The sequence below is a fragment of the Globicephala melas genome, chromosome 2, assembly GCF_963455315.2.
Source record: "Globicephala melas chromosome 2, mGloMel1.2, whole genome shotgun sequence".
In the NCBI taxonomy this organism is placed as follows: domain Eukaryota; kingdom Metazoa; phylum Chordata; class Mammalia; order Artiodactyla; family Delphinidae; genus Globicephala; species Globicephala melas.
In genome coordinates this window covers 112,491,077-112,510,418 of record NC_083315.2, presented here as the reverse complement: position 1 = coordinate 112,510,418, position 19,342 = coordinate 112,491,077, and the positions used below count along the sequence as shown (strand labels likewise).

The following is a 19,342-nucleotide window of genomic DNA, read 5'->3' as shown; positions in this document are numbered from 1 at the left end:
GCTTAGATGCAAATAACCACAACTTTTTTTAAGTAGCTATTTTATCAAAATAGATTTCAAGTAAATAAATGTCCTATGATAACTGAACTTAAGACACTTTAGAAAAGGTCACCCCCAAGTCCTTTCTAGAACTGCTAATAGCTATTAATTCTAACAGCATTAAATATTAAAGGGTTAAAATAGGCATAAATTAACTTTATTGTCAATTACTACATACAGAAGAATAATTAACTCAGTATGTTTATTTATCTACTTTTGCTACTTGATTAAATGAATGATTGATGACAGGTTCCTAGTTTTCTTTTCTTCCTTTTTGTCTGTATAAATGATCAGTATGAAACTCAACGGTGACATTAAAACGAAATCATTAGCAACCTAAAATGCAGGGCAACATGCGTATGAGAGCTTCTGTCTCCTTCACTATTGAGAAATCTAATCAGATCCCTTCACACCCCAAACAGACATATAACATAGTTAGACGTACTTCCTAATCAGGTGCTTTTCCCTCAATTTCCACTGTGTCTGCTATGTCTCTAATTATGCTAAAGGCTATTCATTTCTTTTAAAGTCATTGTAAATAAAGCTAATTTACAGCATTCTGCATTCATTGTTGGTGAAACGTATGAACTATGCTAGTTTGGCATCTGTGGTCTTAACAAAAACTAACAGAAATATAGAAGTCCTTGATAGCCACAGTCAAAATTAAAATATCAAATCAATGATCAATGATCACTTAAGTAATCTGATTGGTCTAGGATTTGTCACAATTTGATAACATTTGAAAAGGTTATTAGTTCTAGTTCTCGGCAAATCGGGTGACTAACAGGAGCTGCAGAGATCCATTGCACACAATTAGTGTGCTATGTAAGGTTTGTCATACATACTGGGTATAAGTGGCACACAATGCACTGGGGAGTTTTCTTCATCCCCCAAGTCTACTGTCCAGTGCTACACGCCCTAGAAACCAAAGTGACACATTAAGATCTTTGAGAAGGCTGCACTTAAATATCTTATTTGGACTGGCTGTTCTGAGCATTGTTTAAAATGGTTCTTTAAAATGTTACCACTGTTGACAATTTTGCTCTGCAGTTCTTTGAGCAAGATCATAAAATGTAGTAACTCTAAGAATAGCTTAGATGGAAGCAAAAGAAGTGAAGGGGAAAAGAATATTAGAAGTAGAAGGAAGCCAAGAGGTGACTGCAGAACGAAGTCTGAGAACTCAAATTTCACTAACATATCAACTTTCATTAATCACACGAAGGGTAAGGTTTTGCCACAGACATAATTCAAAAGAGAGAGCGACGTACAAGAGGAGAATGAGTTCAGCAAAGAGCTAATGAGATCGGGAGATTATAAACCTGACACTGGGCAAGTTGTCTCACTGTTTCATAGTACAGTGTCACATTGCGAAAAAACATGGAAAAAATTTAGTGTACTATGAAATTATAACCTCATAATACAGTTTCAACTTATAAATAGCTATGAGTGAGCGAGTGTAGTTTAGTTATTTGTTAAATCAACAGAACATGCTCTGTTGTAGGGATGAGTTCCTCCAAGGTACCCATACACTCCTACTCCCCGGACCTTGGCCTAACAAGCTGGTTGTGGCCAAAATGAAGTCTAGAAATTGAATCCAAATGTTTTTCTGCTTGTCATGGAGTTAATTTACTCACATGCTAACAAAAACAATGATCCTGATATCAATTGGACCACAATCTAAGCAACTGTCTACTGGCCAGTCTCATTCAATTTATTTTTGCTACAATGCAATCATTACCTAATGGCTGATAAGACAAGATGGTATGGTTATTAAATGCATACAGTTGTCTCTATGGGAGTTTTACATGAATTGTAAGAGACATAAATTTATAAAAAGTAATTTTTTTAGTCTTTCTTGCTTTTTGTACAGAGGCTAGTATTAATGGATTTGGGGCTCCTGAACCACCTGTGTATATCATGGGTCAAAAAGAATGACTTTCATTTGGTAAAACTGGTCAATATACAAAGCATCTCAGTTCACTTTAAAAAAGAGTCTTGGAACATCCCCTTTTTCTTCTGATTTATGTATCTTTTGCACATAGAGAGCAGGAATAATTAAAAAGAACTCTACATACAGAAGGGGAAATGATGCTCATCTCATGGAGCTTCATAAAATTTGATCATGCATTGCAATATCTTTTGCATGTTTTTCTACACAATTCATACCAGAAAATGCCTTTGTACACTATAAAAGTAGGTATGTCAATTCTATGATTTGGGGAAAATATAAAAATTAATCACAGATCTCTATACTTGAACAACAAAGTGTGGACTCTTTTAAACTACTCAAGTAATACCTGATGTGAGTAAAGCAACAGAAATGTGATATGGATAATTTTGTGCCTCCCAATATTTTCCTGCAATATATTGCCATTAGACACAAGTCATTAACACCAATTTATTGTTCACATTTCCATTTTCTTATTTTAGAAAAGCTTAAAAGTTGAAAACACGAATGTAAAATATATTTTGGTGGAAACATCACCTACTTTATTGAAAGAACTCAGTTTTTACAAAATATGAATTACCACAGAAATCCTTTACCTAGACATCTTCTCAAATATATGTGATTTTATTAACTTACTTATAAAAGAACATTTTATAAACAATTTGTCTGGGACTTGTATTTCACAAAGTGCTGTACCCCACCACTGCGGGCTTACACACACCCACAAAAACCAGAATTGTAACTGTCACCGTAAATCCTTATTAAAATCAGGAAACATTTGAAAAACACTTGAGTAGCAACTTGTACGATGAAGCAGGTCACCTGAATAACTAATTTTAAAGATATACGTTCATTAGTAAAATAACATATCTTAGTAAGTTCCCATAATCAAAGTTAATGCTTTTTCATTTATCTATATATATAATGTTAAAATTTGAGGGGACAGTATGATATGGGTGCACTGAATTTTAAGTGAAGCAAAACTACTCCTGGTTAATAACACACAAAACTCCATTTAATTGAGTATTTTTTACACTATTCAGAATATGAAAAGATTGGATTTTTTAAAAAGAGAAAACAACAATAAAAAAGACCCCAACTCTCAGAATTAGAGGAAGGTTTTGATACAGGCAGCAAAACTTCCAGGGTCATCTTTGCTCTAATGATCACCCTTACTGAATGAATCCGTATTAAATTGTATGCCATTTTGAGTATATGATTTTATACATATATATATATTTTGGCTATGTTGGGTCTTCGTTGCTGTGCGTGGGCTTTCTCTAGTTGTGGCGAGTGGGGGCTACTCTTCACTGTGATTTTATATTTTAATAATACAGGGTAGATGGTCTAATTCTCTCCCATGTAAATACCATCTATATTGTTGAATAAAAACAAAGATGAGAATTATATCAGATTTTACCCTCTGTTATTAAGGGAAGTTTGAGAGTACTTTCCCAGGGGCCTATAGTTTATAAAAATCATTTTATTTTCTTAACTCCATCACTGGAATCAAAGCTAGCAGTATCCGTTGCTGTAGATTTTGGAGAACCAAAGCGCAGAAGACAGATCTGAGACTAGATCTGGTTTTTGTTTTTGTTTTAACATCTTTATTGACATATAATTGCTTTACAATTCTGTGTTAGTTTCTGCTGTGTAACAAAGTGAATCAGCTATATGTATACATATATCCCCATATCTCCTCCCTCTTGCATCTCCTTCCCACCCTCCCTATCCCACCCCTCTAGGTGGTCACAAAGCGCCGAGCTGATCTCCCTGTGCTATGCAGCTGCTTCCCACTAGCTGTCTATTTTACATTTGGTAGTGTATATATGTGCATGCTACTCTCTTACTTCGTCGCAGCTTACCTTTCCCCCTCCCTGTGTCCTCAAGTCCATTCTCTAAGTCTGCATCTTTATTCCTGTCCTGCCCCTAGGTTCTTCAGAACCATTTTTTTGTCTTTTTTTGAATTCCATATATATGTGTTAGCATACGATATTTGTTTTTCTCTTTCTGACTTACTTCACTCTGTATGACAGCCTCTGGGTCCATCCATCTCACTACAAATAACTCAATTTCATTTCTTTTTATGGCTGAGTAATATTCCATTGTACATATGTGCCACATTTTCTTTATCCATTCATCTGTTGATGGACACTTAGGTTGCTTCCATGTCCTGGTTATTGGAAGTAGAGCTGCAATGACCATTGTGGTACATGACTCTTTTTGAATTGTGGTTTTCTCAGGGTATATGCCCAGTTGTGGGATGGCTGGGTCATATGGTAGTTCTATTTGTAGTTTTTTAAGGAACCTCCTTACTGTTCTCCATAGTGGCTGTATCAATTTACATTCCCACCAACAGTGCAAGAGTGTTCCCTTTTCTCCACACCCTCTCCAGCATTTATTGTTTGTAGATTTTTTTGATGATGGCCATTCTGACTGGTATGAGGTGATACCTCATTGTAGTTTTGATTTGCATTTCTCTAATGATTAGTGATGTTGAGCATCCTTTCATGTGTTTGTTGGCAATATGTATATCTTCTTTGGAGAAATGTCTATTTAGGTCTTCTGCCCATATTTGGATTGGGTTGTTTGTTTTCTTGATATTGAGCTGCATGAGCTGCTTGTATATTTTGCAGATTAATCCTTTGTCAGTTGCTTCATTTGCAAATAGTTTCTCCCATTCTGAGGGTTGTCTTTTCGTCCTGTTTATGCTTTCCTTTGTTGTGCAGAAGCTTTTAAGTTTCATTAGGTCCCATTTGTTTATTTTTGTTTTTATTTCCATTTCTCTAGGAGGTGGGTCAAAAAGGATCTTGCTGTGATTTATGTCATAGTGTGTTCTGCCTATGTTTTCCTCTAAGAGTTTTATAGTGTCTGGCCTTACATTTACAGACCTGGTTTTGATACTAGAAAAACTGCATGGCACCTATGATGTTAAACTACAGAGAATTAACACACATTAATTTGGTGCTGGTTGCATAAATGCTTCTGGCATTTCCTTCAGCACTTAAACTCATTTTCAGAGAATGGACTGCTGTAAAAGAACGCAGGTTCATTAAGACTTTATTTCCTCAACATGCTGAAGGGTAGCAAGTTTCTACTGAGACGGGATCAGAAAACTGTATTTATTTCTTTAGTGGGGAAAAATGATGCTTGTTTTTGAGCAAGCATCACAGGTTCGAAAATGAAAAATTGCATCTTGTTGTCACACCCTGCCTTACCTCGTTTCAAGGCTGGCTGTGTTTTCTTTGCACAGAATGAAATTTTAGCAAGAGCAGAAGCCAAATGCTTAAAATGAATGATCAACTTACGACTCATATGAATCTATTCTTTCATGCTACTCTGCTTAAAAATAGCATCATAAATGCACATCTGCAAAGACTGTGCCACCACCCCCTTTCCTGAATTGTACAAATTATTAGAGTCGTTGACAAAAGATTTTTTTTTGTTGAGGGGTTGGTCTGGGCACTCTCTTTGGCAGACTGCCACTTTTCTAGCAGTAGAAATATTGCTTGTAGAAAGCCACATTGTACTGAACAGCTGTTCTGCTAAAACATTGAGCTAGCAACCCAAGAAATGACTGACTTCACATGTGAAGCAAAATTGTTCCCTCCCTTTGTGCTAATTTAAATGAAATAAAAGTACAAAACATTCTCTTCCATGCCGTCTAGTTTTCCCTCCCAGTTTCAGGCTTTAGTGGGACGCGTGTGAGCTGGGTGCCAAGGTGAGCACCTGACCCTCCGGCCACTGCTCCAGTGGCACAGTTGAACTTTGGCCATTCCACTGAGAGGCTCCCAGGATGGCAGCCGTTCTTCTAATCTGAGCCTTCCTATATCCAGGTTTGAGATGCTAATCTATGAATTATGCGTATCAGGACTGTCAAATGAAAAAATACACCTCATTTCAGCCTTCCTTCCAACTCTATAAAAAGCTAATATATTAGAGGAAAGATACTAGATTATATTTGATTAATCTTTTAGTTTATAAGTATGGTATGTGATTCATGCTTTGGGTTATTTGAGAATATGGGCAGATAATAGAAATATACACAAGTATTCCATGTTCTACATGGCATTTGGGTATTCAGTTTAAAACGCTCTTCTTAAAGGAAAACCTTCATAAGCTTACTTAACAACTGAGGGACCACAATTCTAATGAAATGTCACTGTGTTTACAGCTTTAACTATATTTATGCATAATATATTATCCAACACCAATGGATATCTAAAACAAAGACTTGGAAAAATACTTACTTAAAAGTAGAAATTCATGAAATCGTTTTCTTGGAAAATAATACAACTATATATTTTAAAGTACCTTATATAGATTCAATATACTCACCTGTGAAAAACTGTGCAATTTAAAATCCTACCCATCTTTAAAGTCCAGGTAAAAGAGTAACTTCTTGGGCTTCCCTGGTGGCGCAGTGGTTGAGAATCTGCCTGCCAATGCAGGGGACACGGGTTCGAGCCTGGTCTGGGAAGATCCTACATGCCGCGGAGCAACTAGGCCCGTGAGCCACAACTACTGAGCCTGCGCGTCTGGAGCTTGTGCTCCGCAACGAGAGGCCGCAATAGTGAGAGGCCCGCGCACCACAATGAAGAATGGCCCCGGCTCGCCATAACTAGAGAAAGCCCATGCACAGAAACGAAGACCCAACACAGCCAAAATTAAATAAATAAATAAAATTTTTAAAAAACAGAGTAACTTCTTGGTCTCCCCATTTGCTGTTAATCATTGTCTGTTATCACACGGTACTTTGCTTAGACCTCTTTCAACATGAATAATATCTTTCCTTCTTATTTGGTGAGCATGTGTGTCACTCCCATTAGATTATAAACTCCTAGAGGAGAAGGTTCCGTTTTTTCCCTCTTTGCATCCTCCGCAGAGGCTTGCAATTTAATAAGCATTCAAACACTTAGAGGATGAATAGATGAGTAGAACGAAAATAGAAATATAACCCATTCCAGATCTCTAATGACAACAACAAAAAATTGTTGTGTTAAACCAACTATAAAATTTTATCTATAAAGCCAAAATCCTGAGAAGGCAAATGTCAACTATACTCATTTTAATAAATGACCCTTCATTTCAGAAACAGTCTATTTTAAGAGTGCTTTTGTTTTCTTAGCATCTTGAGGAAATAGCCACATATTAATAATTTATATAACCAACTTCATAGACCTTGTTATTTTAAGTATTCAGATAACACCAAGTTGCCTTAACTTCACCAAATCACCTGTATTATTTAAGAAAGGCTCTAAATTTCCTCTGCTCTGTCATATGACACAAGTTAAGACTTTTTACATGTTAGAAACCCTAAAAGTATTTCAAAATAAATACTACATGTTGACAATCTCTTCCTTCTGATTAACATCATTTTGGAAATACAATCTTATACACACACAAAAGAAAGAAAACTCAGCTTTAACACACGATAGAAATCATCAGTAGGAATCCTCACATGTCTTCAGTGAGGATGTCTTCAGTTTCTATGTAAACTTAAGCCTCCCCAAACAGCAGAGGATTCCTGTAGTATGAGACCAGTTGGATCCTCAGGCTCAACTGCATCATTTTTTCGAAAACAAAACTGAGGCCAAAGAGATTTCACGTGTTCAGAGGCACAAAGGTTTGAACTCAGGAGTCTCCAACCTCACTGACCAAGACCTTGTCACTAACAAGGAATTCTGATGACACATTAAGATGACTGGGGTCTCTAGCATCCGTTGCATTCATACATTTTGCTGGCTCCACTGGCCTTGTTTACAAGGACAGTGCCTTTGTTATAGATTCTTAGAACTCCCTACAAGAGTTCCCTCCTCTAATCTTAGTAAAGGTATTATTTAAGTTTCCCAAGACGAGATGTTCATATAGCAAAAAAGTGGGACTCAGAACAAGGAGGTTTGATCTGATTGCTCAGCAAATGTAAAGTACAGAATAGCAAAGCCTGAACAACTTGTTACAGATTTTTCTACTACTTCAGGAGCTCAGTGTCCATCGGACATACAATGAAGAACACGTTAGGTCATGTGTCAGGTAAGAAAATGTCACTGCACCACTTTACAAAAGTTCCTGAGTATGCCCAAAGTGAGGCTTACCTGCATTGGCCTCCCAATTTTCCTTTCATAACTCTCCAGCATATACTGCACTTTACCATTTTTTTATGAGATCTTCACGTCTCTTTTCAAAATGAGAAATGATAGCAATTTTGCTTTTATGCTAAAATTCTTGTAAAAACCTGGATACTATTCATCTATTTTTATAGAAGAAAGCCAGTATTTTAAAGTATTTATATAAAACCCAAACTGTGTACACAGTCTGTTTTCATCATCAGTGCTGATATTCAACACAGCCTTATTTCCCAAACTGTAAAATTATATGTGAGGGATGTGCTTTAATTACAAAACATTACTGAATACTTTAAGTCTCTGCAGTGCTTTGGGAAGTTCTGACTATGAAATCACGAATTTCAGTTTCTTCCAACTACTGCACACAGTAGCGCTCACCCTTTGAGCACTCTTTCAACACCCAGTGATGGACTGATCTCCATGGACTATGGCAAGAGACCACAGCAGCTATTTCCTAGTGACTGTGTTTTGCTCCTTTAGTAAAATGTTTAGGTTCATAAGTTGTGAAAATTAAATTATACTGGACAATTTAGCCATAGGTCTTCACTTTATGTACACATGGTTTTGGAGACATGTTCAACTCTACCTGTAAATCACTAGCTTAGCTTTACCAACCTTATTCATGCTAATGCTGATAATAATGTTGGATTCTTGATATACGCATCTCAAATTTCTTATTTCTAGTAATTTTTTCATGATGATTACAGTCGTATCATGCCTTAATTCCCCAGCTGAATCAAACAAATAATAAATTACGTGGGAAAATAAATCAAAATAATTATTTAACTGAACTGACCAGCTGTTTGGCTAGTTAAGTCAAAATGACCAAACAATAGTCTTAGGTGGACAAAGCTTTAATCCTGTTTCTCTTTAATAAGATCCTGCATCTAGAGAAGACTATCTGAAGATCCCTCATTTGGATCATATACAACATTAAATTGAGGAAGCAGAGAAAAAAGTAAGCCAGATCATGTCAATGACTTAAAATGACTTACACTTAATTTTTCTGCAATATATGCAATGCAGAAGATAGCGTGCATCCATGGAAACCTAGCAAAATTGGCAACATGATACCCCTGGCTGGCACTCAATTTAGTTATGTTGGCCACTACAGTAAGTTCATTACATGAACACACATTAGCTCTGAAGATAAATTTTTTTTTTTTTTTTCCAGTACGCGGGCCTCTCACTGTTGTGGCCTCTCCCGTTGCGGAGCACAGGCTCCAGACGCGCAGGCTCAGCGGCCATGGCTCACGGGCCCAGCCGCTCCGAGGCATGTGGGATCTTCCCGGATTGGGGCACGAACCCGTGTCCCCTGCATCGGCAGGCGGACTCTCAACCACTGCGCCACCAGGGAAGCCGATAAATTTTTTTTTTTTTTTTTTTTAACTCCACTCTGGGCTTCCCCGGTGGCGCAGTGGTTGACAATGTAGCACTAGTCATAACTTTTAGTGAAAAAAGGAGGGAGAATAACCAGGGTGTACCTTTGTGCTCCTATGACTCCTTACTGATGGAAATAAGTCATTTACAAAGTTTTGAAGAAAACCATATGTAAACAGTTTAATCAATCTTATTTCTTCCATATCTTGATGTTATTAAAATTGTTGATCACATTTCTTAAACAATACAACCAACTATGAAGCCCTAGAGAAGGTTAAGCCTGTGGGGAGTCAACAGTGACCAGTTGAAAAAGTAGGAAACTGGGACACAAGTTTCCATTTGGGGAGAGATTGGTTTTTCTTAAGTTTCTGTCATGAGAGTAAATTATAGTGCTTTTTAAAAAAATAACCTTTCTATTTTGGAATGATTTTAGATGTATAGATTCGTTGCAAAGTTAACAGAGAGTCCCCATAGACTCTTCACACAGCTTCCTCTAATTTTAGCATTTAATACCTTTTTAAAAGAATTCTTTTCACTGAATTTTAAATCTTCCACCTTTGAATAGCCTAAAAATGTTTTCTGAATTTGGACACAGTGATAACATTTGATGTAAGGAGGGCAGATCTCTACACATGAGCCATATATGTGCACATATGTTCATGTATAATGTAAAGAGGAAAAAGGGATACTGATGGACAGCTGGGGACATATGCTTAACTTAGAAATGGAGGAAAATGTGCTGAATTGGGATTCCAGAGGTTCAAATTCCAGTCCCAAGCTTGTTATTGACTTTGTACCACTAAACTTCCCTCTACATCAGTTTGCTCAACACAATAGCAAAGGGATTGAAACAGATGATCTGTATGATCCTTAAACCCAAGATTCTGTTGGCCTTCTTGTCCTAGGTCACATGGTACCTTTAATTGTATCAAAAGCTCGAATCTTCCTTCCTTCCTCTCTTTTTTTTCCAAATGTATTTCTCAAGAAATGATAAATACCTCCAAAGTCAGGACCGTGCCTTATACTTTCTCTATTTGTCCCCCCCCCCACAATATTCAGCAGAGGACTCAGAGGACTTACTAAGAGAAGGCACTCAGACATGTGTTGAATAGACTTGAATACACACACACAGGACACTTAGGGTTTCTTGACACTATTTCTTTTTTAACTTTCAACTCCTCAGCCTGTACATTAGAGAGAAATATGTTGGCAGGGGAAGGCCATTACAGGGTAGGGACTCGTCCTAGAAGGCAGGGGGCAGAGGTAGGCTACCACTCCTCCTAGGTCCTACTCCGTACACTGTATTTTTCCCCTTGGTTTCACACTATTCCCATCATTTCCCCCATATTTTTCTTCTGCCCTGTCTTTTGTTTTTACTCTCCCTTTATTTTTCTTCTTCCTAGCTTATGACGTAGGCCCACCCATAGCTTTCATCAGCATTGTTTAGCTGTGCTAATAGCAATGCCAAGATACAATCCAATTCCATACAATTTAATTTGAAAACATGGTTAAAGACTTACTTTCCTGGGTACTGCACATGGAGACATACACAGATATAAGATGACCCAGACTGTTCCCTCAAATTGTTCATAGTCTAAATATAGAGAGACAAGTATATGACGAATTGTGAATTGATACTAAAGCAACAGATGGTATATCAGTAAGCTATAGAAAGAAATGACTAATATTCTGGGGAAGGGGAGAAGATTAATTCAGCAAGTAAATCTAAGCTGGCTTTTGGAAGATGACTAGTTCAGCAAAACCAAGAGAAGAAAAAGGACAATCCAGTCAGACGGTGGCACGTACAAAGGCATAAATGTTTGGGTAGTCGGTGTTGCTGGAAAAAAAGGAGATGACCACGGAGAAAGGGACAGACAGATGAATCCTGTTGTAGGATGCAAAAAGCGTACACATGCACTCTTTTGTCCACATTTCCAGAAGTCTCCACAAAAATTTCTGTAAGAGGTATTGTTTTGGTTCACCCCTCTTATACCTTTGTCATCACCATGAAAAGAGCTTCTCCCAAATATCTGCTGCTCCTTGACAGGGGGCAGACCTGAGCTGAACCCTAAGCAAGAAGTCAAGCCCAGCCAGAGCTGCAGCAAGAAGTAGAACCACACAGCTAAGCCCAGCGTAGGTCTGCCGACCTCCAGATTGCCTGCAGCCACGTGAAGAGTAAAAGCTTTATGACATACTTCTAAGATATCGTGATTGCTGGTGGCCCTGGCAGCACAGCTAACTAGGACACCTGGATTCCACACGCTCACAGTCACACTCTCATAAATACGCTTTCCTTGAGTTGGTGTTTGGAGTCGAGGCTAATTCTACATGCTCAATAGTGCCAGATGCACTGAAGATAATGATGACCAATCAAATTCTTCGACAGCGGCATGTGGCAAGAACCCAGCAATGCTTTTTACATTCTTCATGCTACAGGTAGACTAGAGTCTCCCCCTTCATAAATAGCAAAGCTTTTCCTGATAACATGTGAAACTTAACAGAATTGGAGTCTCCGGGACTTACTCTACCATCAAGCCCATATTTGTCAGAAAGCGCTTCCTGTCCAGTGTCAAAGATGGAGATCCTAGGGCTGTGTGGTGACATCAACATTGCTCATCCCATCATGATGTAAAACTAAAGAAAGTAAAAGGTTAGTTCTTAGATGAACTTATTTCAGAAGTGATTAACTTCGTCAGAAAGATATTAAAGGATAATAACGTGTAATTAAAGAGCCTTCCTGGAAGCATATCTAAGAAAAGGCAATTATATCACATATTTTCACATACTAGTAAAACTTGGCACTTGCTACCGAAATAGGCAGGAATGAACATAGTCAGCTCAGCTTTTGGATGGTTTTATTTCCATTTCATGCCACCACTGACTTTGGGTTGAGGCAAATGAAACTAGAGACTAGAACGGGGAGTCAGGCTCTCAGTCTACTGAGGATGATGGAGTTAAGAATAGGAACCAAGCAAGCACCAAGTTTCCATCTTCTCTCCTACTTTCCTAGCCTTATAGAAAGCTCTTTTTCACAACCTAAGGCTTCACCCTGGGCTCTATCATTTACTGGTGTTTAAAAAAGAAAAAATACCACATGCTGGTATACATGCCATGTACTGATTCTAAGAACTTTTATTTTACATGTTTTTTAATAACAGGGAATATGACACTTGCCTCCAAACATGAATGTCATTTGGCAGAGGTAAATGTGTGCCAGCACACAGTAAAATACCAGAACAGGAATAAAAAGACCTTGGAGCTGCTTAAACCAAGAAGACCTATCACTCAGAGTGTCTTGGAATCTCTACCTTCTATGGAACTAGAACCATTTTATAAAATGCTATATGAATCTTGGAGACAATCATTATAGTAGTAACGCAGTGTCGCTCTGAAGGATATCCTATCCTCATTTACCCTACATGACTGACTTAAATGAATCCATTAAACATCATTGCTTAAGTAACAGTCTGGTCTTTGGTGAAAGATAGATTATAAGTTGCTGAAATAAGGACCTGCAAGTCTCCTCTCCTCTCAGAAACATCTACATTAAGTCACAATAGATGCCTGAAATAGTGAAAGGAAATTCCATGAAAATACTAGAGTTCTTCCCTAATGTGTTCAGTCAATTTTAATCACCAGTTGTCTTGCATATTTTTCAATTGTTCCCTTCCAAAGGCTAAAAATGTCTTGTATTTTACATATTGTAGCATTCTGGCTTGTCACACATATAGGCAAATTGTTGTTTAAAAGCTGCAGCGTTTAAAGTGAAATAAAACTTATGCTTACAGTGGGAAATATTCCTGGATTAATAGAGTTGCAGCAGATATACTCCAAAAATTGACTGAAGTCTGTGATTGATATTAGAAAGACAGAAAATTTATCTAGTTTTAGCAAATGTCAAATCAGCAGCCATTGCTTTTAAGATTAATAAAAGATATAATGGTTTCTAGATAGCCTCTAAATAGAGATTACTATGAATGGAGAAGTGATTTACCAACAGTCACCACAATGAGATTTCTTTAAAGGTTACAATCATCAGTTATTTAGCTAAAACACTGCTGAGAATGCCTGGTCATTTTTTGAATAATGCATAACGTTCATTGTAGATTTGATCTGTATTATAACAATAGAGATATTTCTAAAATAATAGGAAAAACTATCTGTTACCTTCCAATTGCTTAACGTATCACTTCCGTGAAGTAACTGACTCAAGACGTATTACACACTGTCACCTGAGTGTTCTTTCTGCAAGCATAACTTGTAATAATCTGTACACAATTGGCATCACAAAACAAACTCATCAAACTTTATAGACTTTAAGAAAAGATGTAATGAACACAGGGCAGAATAAAGGACCTTTCTGAAGCAGTAAATTAAAATGATTAAATTTCTATATAGTTGTTTGGGACAAATTTAAATTTAAGTTTTGAAATTTAATTGTTAACGTGAACGACTCATCGCATTAAAAAGAAATGTTGCCTACATTGTATAAGTACTTTTCATGTAAATTTCCAAATGCCTTTAGGTTTATTCAAGAGACTGCTTGGAGAAGCACGAAGCATAATGTCTATCGTTTTATTGTTGGATTATGAACTGTACTTCACATGATGCTGCAGGCTATTTACATAAGCTTGTTTATCCATATGAACTCCTTCAAGGGCACAACACAGAAGACCTTAATAAATTAAAATGAATTTCTTTTGCTGTTGTTTCATGAATGTTTGATCAGAATGAGTAGCAGGTTTGCATCATAGAACTAGAGCAAACCAATAAAAAATACATATATTGTACAGCAGAAGCAGCTTATAGAAAGTGCCCATTGCATTCCTAGCAACATTTGAGAGCCAAGGTAAACAGTACAGAGTCTCTATACTTCAGTACAGTACGGTCTTCAGTTCTAGACTATCATCAGTTTCCTAATAGAGAGAATATGCATGTGCCAAATTGGATGCTCTACCATAGTCTGGATAAAATTTTTTAAGTAATAAAATCTGGCATCTCTTTCCAGCCTTCAAAACATCCATCCCAACCTCCACATTCTTCTCACTGACACCACCATGTTCCTCCAAAGACTGAAACACCCTTATGGGCAGAGATCATATTTTATCTTGTTTTTATCCATCTTCATCATTAGTAGTTATGGAGTTGAGTTGACTGAAGGTCACAAAATAAAAATGAATTATTAGCCATAGTCCAAAGCTGAGAGCATTCTCACCTGGAATGTTTGACGATAGTGATAGAAATCAGATATCATTGCTAGAAATGATATCTGATAGAAAGAACCCTAGACAGAAAAGCAGAACCACGGGATTCTAGTTTTAGATCTTCTAACACTTAACCATAAACCCTTTCTACATCATTTCCCTCACCTGTAAAATGAGGGCTTAGTTCTATAGTATCTATAATTGTGCACCTCTAAAAGGCCATGATTCTAAAAGCAAGCAGAATTATCACATCGTAGAGGAACGGACAGATCAACGGACAGAACAACCATTAGGTTGTTCTACTTTGGCAGCCGCCACTACCAAGGAAGCCTATAAACTGCCAACTCTCTTAAAGAAAAGATGGAAATAAAAGATAATTATGTTAAAAAAATTAATATAAGTCTAGTCCCTCAATGTATTTCAAATGGAATAATAAGATTAAGAATATATTTTGCATGTTGTGTAATTTCTAACCTGTTGTATTTATCCATTCATCTTACATGATGTGGAATGAACACAAAGACAACCTACTGAATAAACTCTTAAGTATTTACTAGGATTATATTCACGTCTTTAGCTTGGGAAAATTCACCACTACTTTAGCATCTGCAACATGGACTGGTGTATTACCGAGTTGACATCAACATTCTTAAGGGCAGAAGGGCTGTAAAAGAACAGCATGAATGTGCCTTGGTTTATTTGTACTGTGCTACCTTATACGTACACCCTGCCCTTGAGAGCTATCTCTGTTGTCCGTTCTTCTCAACCTTCAAATGTCATTCTTATACTTAGAGCAGGAGTCTGTGAACTCTGGCTTGTGGGCCAAATTTGGTGGCAGCTCCCTGCTCTGTAAGTACAGTATTATTAGAACACAGCCATACCCTGTTGTTTACATGCTATCTATGGTTGATTTCATGCTACAATGGCAGAGTTGAGTACTCCCCCAAAACTAAAATATTTACTATATGGCCTTTACATAAAATGTTTCCCAACCCCTGCTCTAGAGAGAAATAACCTGTTACAATTTGAATTCTAATTTTCTTTCTCTAATAAGCCTAAGAAACACAATCTCTAAGTAACAAGAGCAAAGATACAAACAGATTCACACAGGTACATACATACATATGCTTATACCTCTTAGCACAGAATTGTCAATAGTCATTGCTTTTGACCCTTCGTTTTAATTTGAATCCTATAATAGGTTATAGCTCCCCCCTAGTACCCTTCCCTACAACAGCCAAGAGTACAGGGACTTCATAAGTCATTGTCAAGGTGTAATCACATAACTGAAGAATCTAATTCCTCCCCCAGAGGAGGCTGCCTACAATTCCACCAAATGTCCAATTTTATTCCATGCTCATCAAGGGCCTAGATACAAGGTTAAAGCACAAAACCCAGCAGATCCCGTCCCATGCCTTGAATGATACATTTTCAGGACAGAAAATCAATGGTCAACACCACATGTACATCAATAAACATATGCATGCATATTCATATGTTTAAAATCTCATCAATTATTAGGCGTTTCAAGAACAAACAAGAAAATAACCCTCTTAAGTATCAGAGTGAAGAAGGCCTAAAATTTCTATGTAATAAGTTTTAAGGGAAACTGCACCAATGATTGGGGGCACAAATACATGTTTATATTTATAAATTTTATGCAATATGCATAGAGTTGAAACATTAATACATACATTGATCATTTTGTTGTTCAATGAAATCATTACTCAAAATGCCTGCTATAGTTGTACTTTGCTCCCATCCTCTCTTTCGTAACTAAAACCAGAAAATATCAGCCCTACCCTTTAACAAATATTCTCATACTCCACCCCTTAATAATAATTTTCATGTATTAGCATAACATAAATTAAACCCAAGAAGCATATTAACGTTAAGTCATTTCATTCTCATTTCCCTGAAACCTTATCTATAGTGATAGAATATTTAGGCTGACAGACTTTTTGAAAATAAAATAGAAATAGAAGAGGTTTATTTCACCTTCACATGGTGTCTTTCTCATGCAGAGTTCAGATTTCCACATTTGTATCCCTTTAAAGGATTTGATATGCAGGAAAAGAAGAAAGGATGATGGTAAACATTTCATCTTAGAGACACCTACATACCACCATATTCCAGGATGAACAGTGGCTAAAACCTTACCTTTTACTGACGTGTTAGGTGGAGGGCCTTCCATTCGCAAGTTCCATGGAGGGTCCCCCTGGTTAGCAAAGTCTCTCATTTTCAGATAGCTAATTGTAAGTCGAATGATGGAGGCCTTGTCAAGCTGGCTAGTGATGGCTGCAGGAAGAGGCAACAACTTGGCCAATTCATAGAACTCAAAGTTTTCTTTCCCCCGGCGGGAGCGAGCAGCATCCCGGGACTTCTCCTTTCTCAATGCTTGTAAACTGGAATCAAAGGAGTGGAAAAGTGTTGTTTAGAACATGTGACTCTGTCATCAAGCATAAACTGCTTTTCTTTTTACTTCTTTTTTCCCCCAGCAAAAATCTACCAAAATCATCTTCAAAATTCCAGGGACATAGTAAAAGGAGTTCCAGACAATGTCCTCTAAAACCATAAATTCTACTTCTAGGCTTATATGCCATAAACTCAAGTGCAATGAGTAAAAATAGTTTGCTTGTTAAGTTTTTTCCTCCAATCACCTATGCACTGAGATATATTGTTTCTAAGACATAAGGTTTACAGGTGATGCTTGATATTATCAGCTATGAGCAATTTAAAAGATTGGGATTGTATTTATATATCTATTCTTAAGCTAATGGTTTTGTTCATTTAACGGTTATCACCATGGAATTGTAAAGCATCAGAAGGACACATTTGAAAAAATGTATTTCAGTTACCATCTTGAGAAACAAAGGGTAAACACACAGTTCACAGAATTAACAAATAAAATGTTGATGTGCTTCCAGCCCTCAATAAGAATCATGACCTTCAGTCACATAAAGAAAACATCTTATTGGAAATGAAGATTTCAATGTAACTATATAAGTGCACTGGTAATTGATTGATAAGAGAATACTTTAATTCTTTATGAATGAACATACATTCATAGATGGATAGACTCTCTAAGATACTAGAGAATAAAATATATCACCCAGAAAAGTCAAACTTTAAGATAACATAAATGTAATGTTGAAAGATAAAGCCCTGTATGGGTTATTAAAATTTATAAACATTATAGACATATTACTTCACATAAGAGGCAACAGGTGGGATCCAGTATTTTCCTTTAACTATTCATGTACATTTCTGTTTGAAGTTTGCTCACATTGCTGAGGGCAGAATCTAGCACAACTGAAGTTGTATGTGGGCATCTGACAGGACAAGTGCACCTACTCTGAACTGCTCCGTTTTGTGTCTGATGAAAAATAAATTCAACATCAGACTGTGATGATAAATAATTGGACAATATTTACAGTCTCAAGGTATTATTAACATCATTTGTAAGTATCCATTTTATTGGACTTTGAAGGCATTTTAAATCTTTGAATCTAGCATTCTGGTTTCCCATTACAAAATATCAAGAAAGAGAAATAAGAAAGAAGCAAGACCAGAGGAATAGATTAAAATGAGTCCAGCAGTGTGGCTTCAATCTCTTAATATGAGCAATAACATTCCCTATTACCTTAGACCACATCTGATATTGTTCATAGTGGAAACACTGTTTTCACTGCAGACATTTCAGGTATCTTATTGAATATCTATGTGATTTAAGTAATGCCATAATGCTATGGTCAAATACTTGCTAGGCTAATACCCCTACCGGTTTCATGTTCACTCTATTAATAAAATATTCTACATTAGCTAACTAATGCATTTCTCAGAACTAGACAAATTAATGCTATCATTTTCAGAGTCAAAGCAGTCACAGGTGACAAACTTTTGTCTTAATGTTGGTGATAAGCAGAAACATCACTAATTTATGAAGAAAAGACATGTTATGCCATTTATTTCCCAAAATTTTAGCTGGCCTCCATTCACTTCTTTAAATGCTCAGTGTGGCTTGTTGAAAATTGTCAATAAAAGTAAGAGATGCCTTACAATCTGAAAAAGTATAACCAGGACCCAGGTCAACATCTTAGGATAAAACAATGATTCATAGCCCTCCCTCTATATAATAAAAGTAATCTAACACCATTTAAGTCAGTTGTGCCAAAAGAACTATGTCATTTGACATGTTTTCTCTACCACTTGTAGAGCGCAGTGGTTCAAGTTCAATGCTTTGCTCTTTTTGTGTTCTTGTAATCGAATACTACTCCAGAAGGTGGGCTGAACTTACATTTTTTTTTTTTTTCTTTTCTTTTTGGTCCAGTAAGTGACTATGATGGAGCTCTAGAGCAGGGGCTGCAAACTCAAGGGCTTGCAGGGTGAAGGCAGGGAATGTCAATGAGTAAAGAGGCCTGAGGCCACCTGTGGAGAAGTGGAGGCTGAAAGCCCAGGCAAAGGAAAGCGCACACCGTTTCAGCTTTGCGTGTGCTGCTTTGGGGGAAGGCATGCCTAGTGTTCCCAGATCTCTGCTGTTGCTATTTCTAGAAAACAAAATCTGAATTTTTACATAGCACTTCCAATTTTATGTTATGTGTTAATTTTATGTTAACTAACTGGTGTTTTTAAGTGTCATGCGAGCC

The 19,342-nt window shown here is 37.0% G+C and overlaps 1 protein-coding gene across 11 annotated transcripts in view; it reads right to left on the bottom strand.

The window, feature by feature from the left end:
* The window catches only part of NPAS3 (neuronal PAS domain protein 3), an 870,998-nt gene that overhangs the window by 580,987 nt on the left and 270,669 nt on the right, over positions 1-19,342 (bottom strand). For 7 of the 11 annotated variants that reach the window (XM_060294729.1, XM_060294731.1, XM_060294730.1 and 4 more), the window contains 2 exons: positions 16,857-17,101; positions 16,695-16,745 (listed from right to left, as the gene is read on the bottom strand). In XM_060294729.1, coding sequence (XP_060150712.1) covers positions 16,695-16,745; positions 16,857-17,101 — 296 coding nt within the window. The remainder of the gene's footprint in view (positions 1-16,694; positions 16,746-16,856; positions 17,102-19,342) is intronic. The other 4 variants (XM_060294732.1, XM_060294734.1, XM_060294733.1 and 1 more) reach the window with 1 other exon arrangement.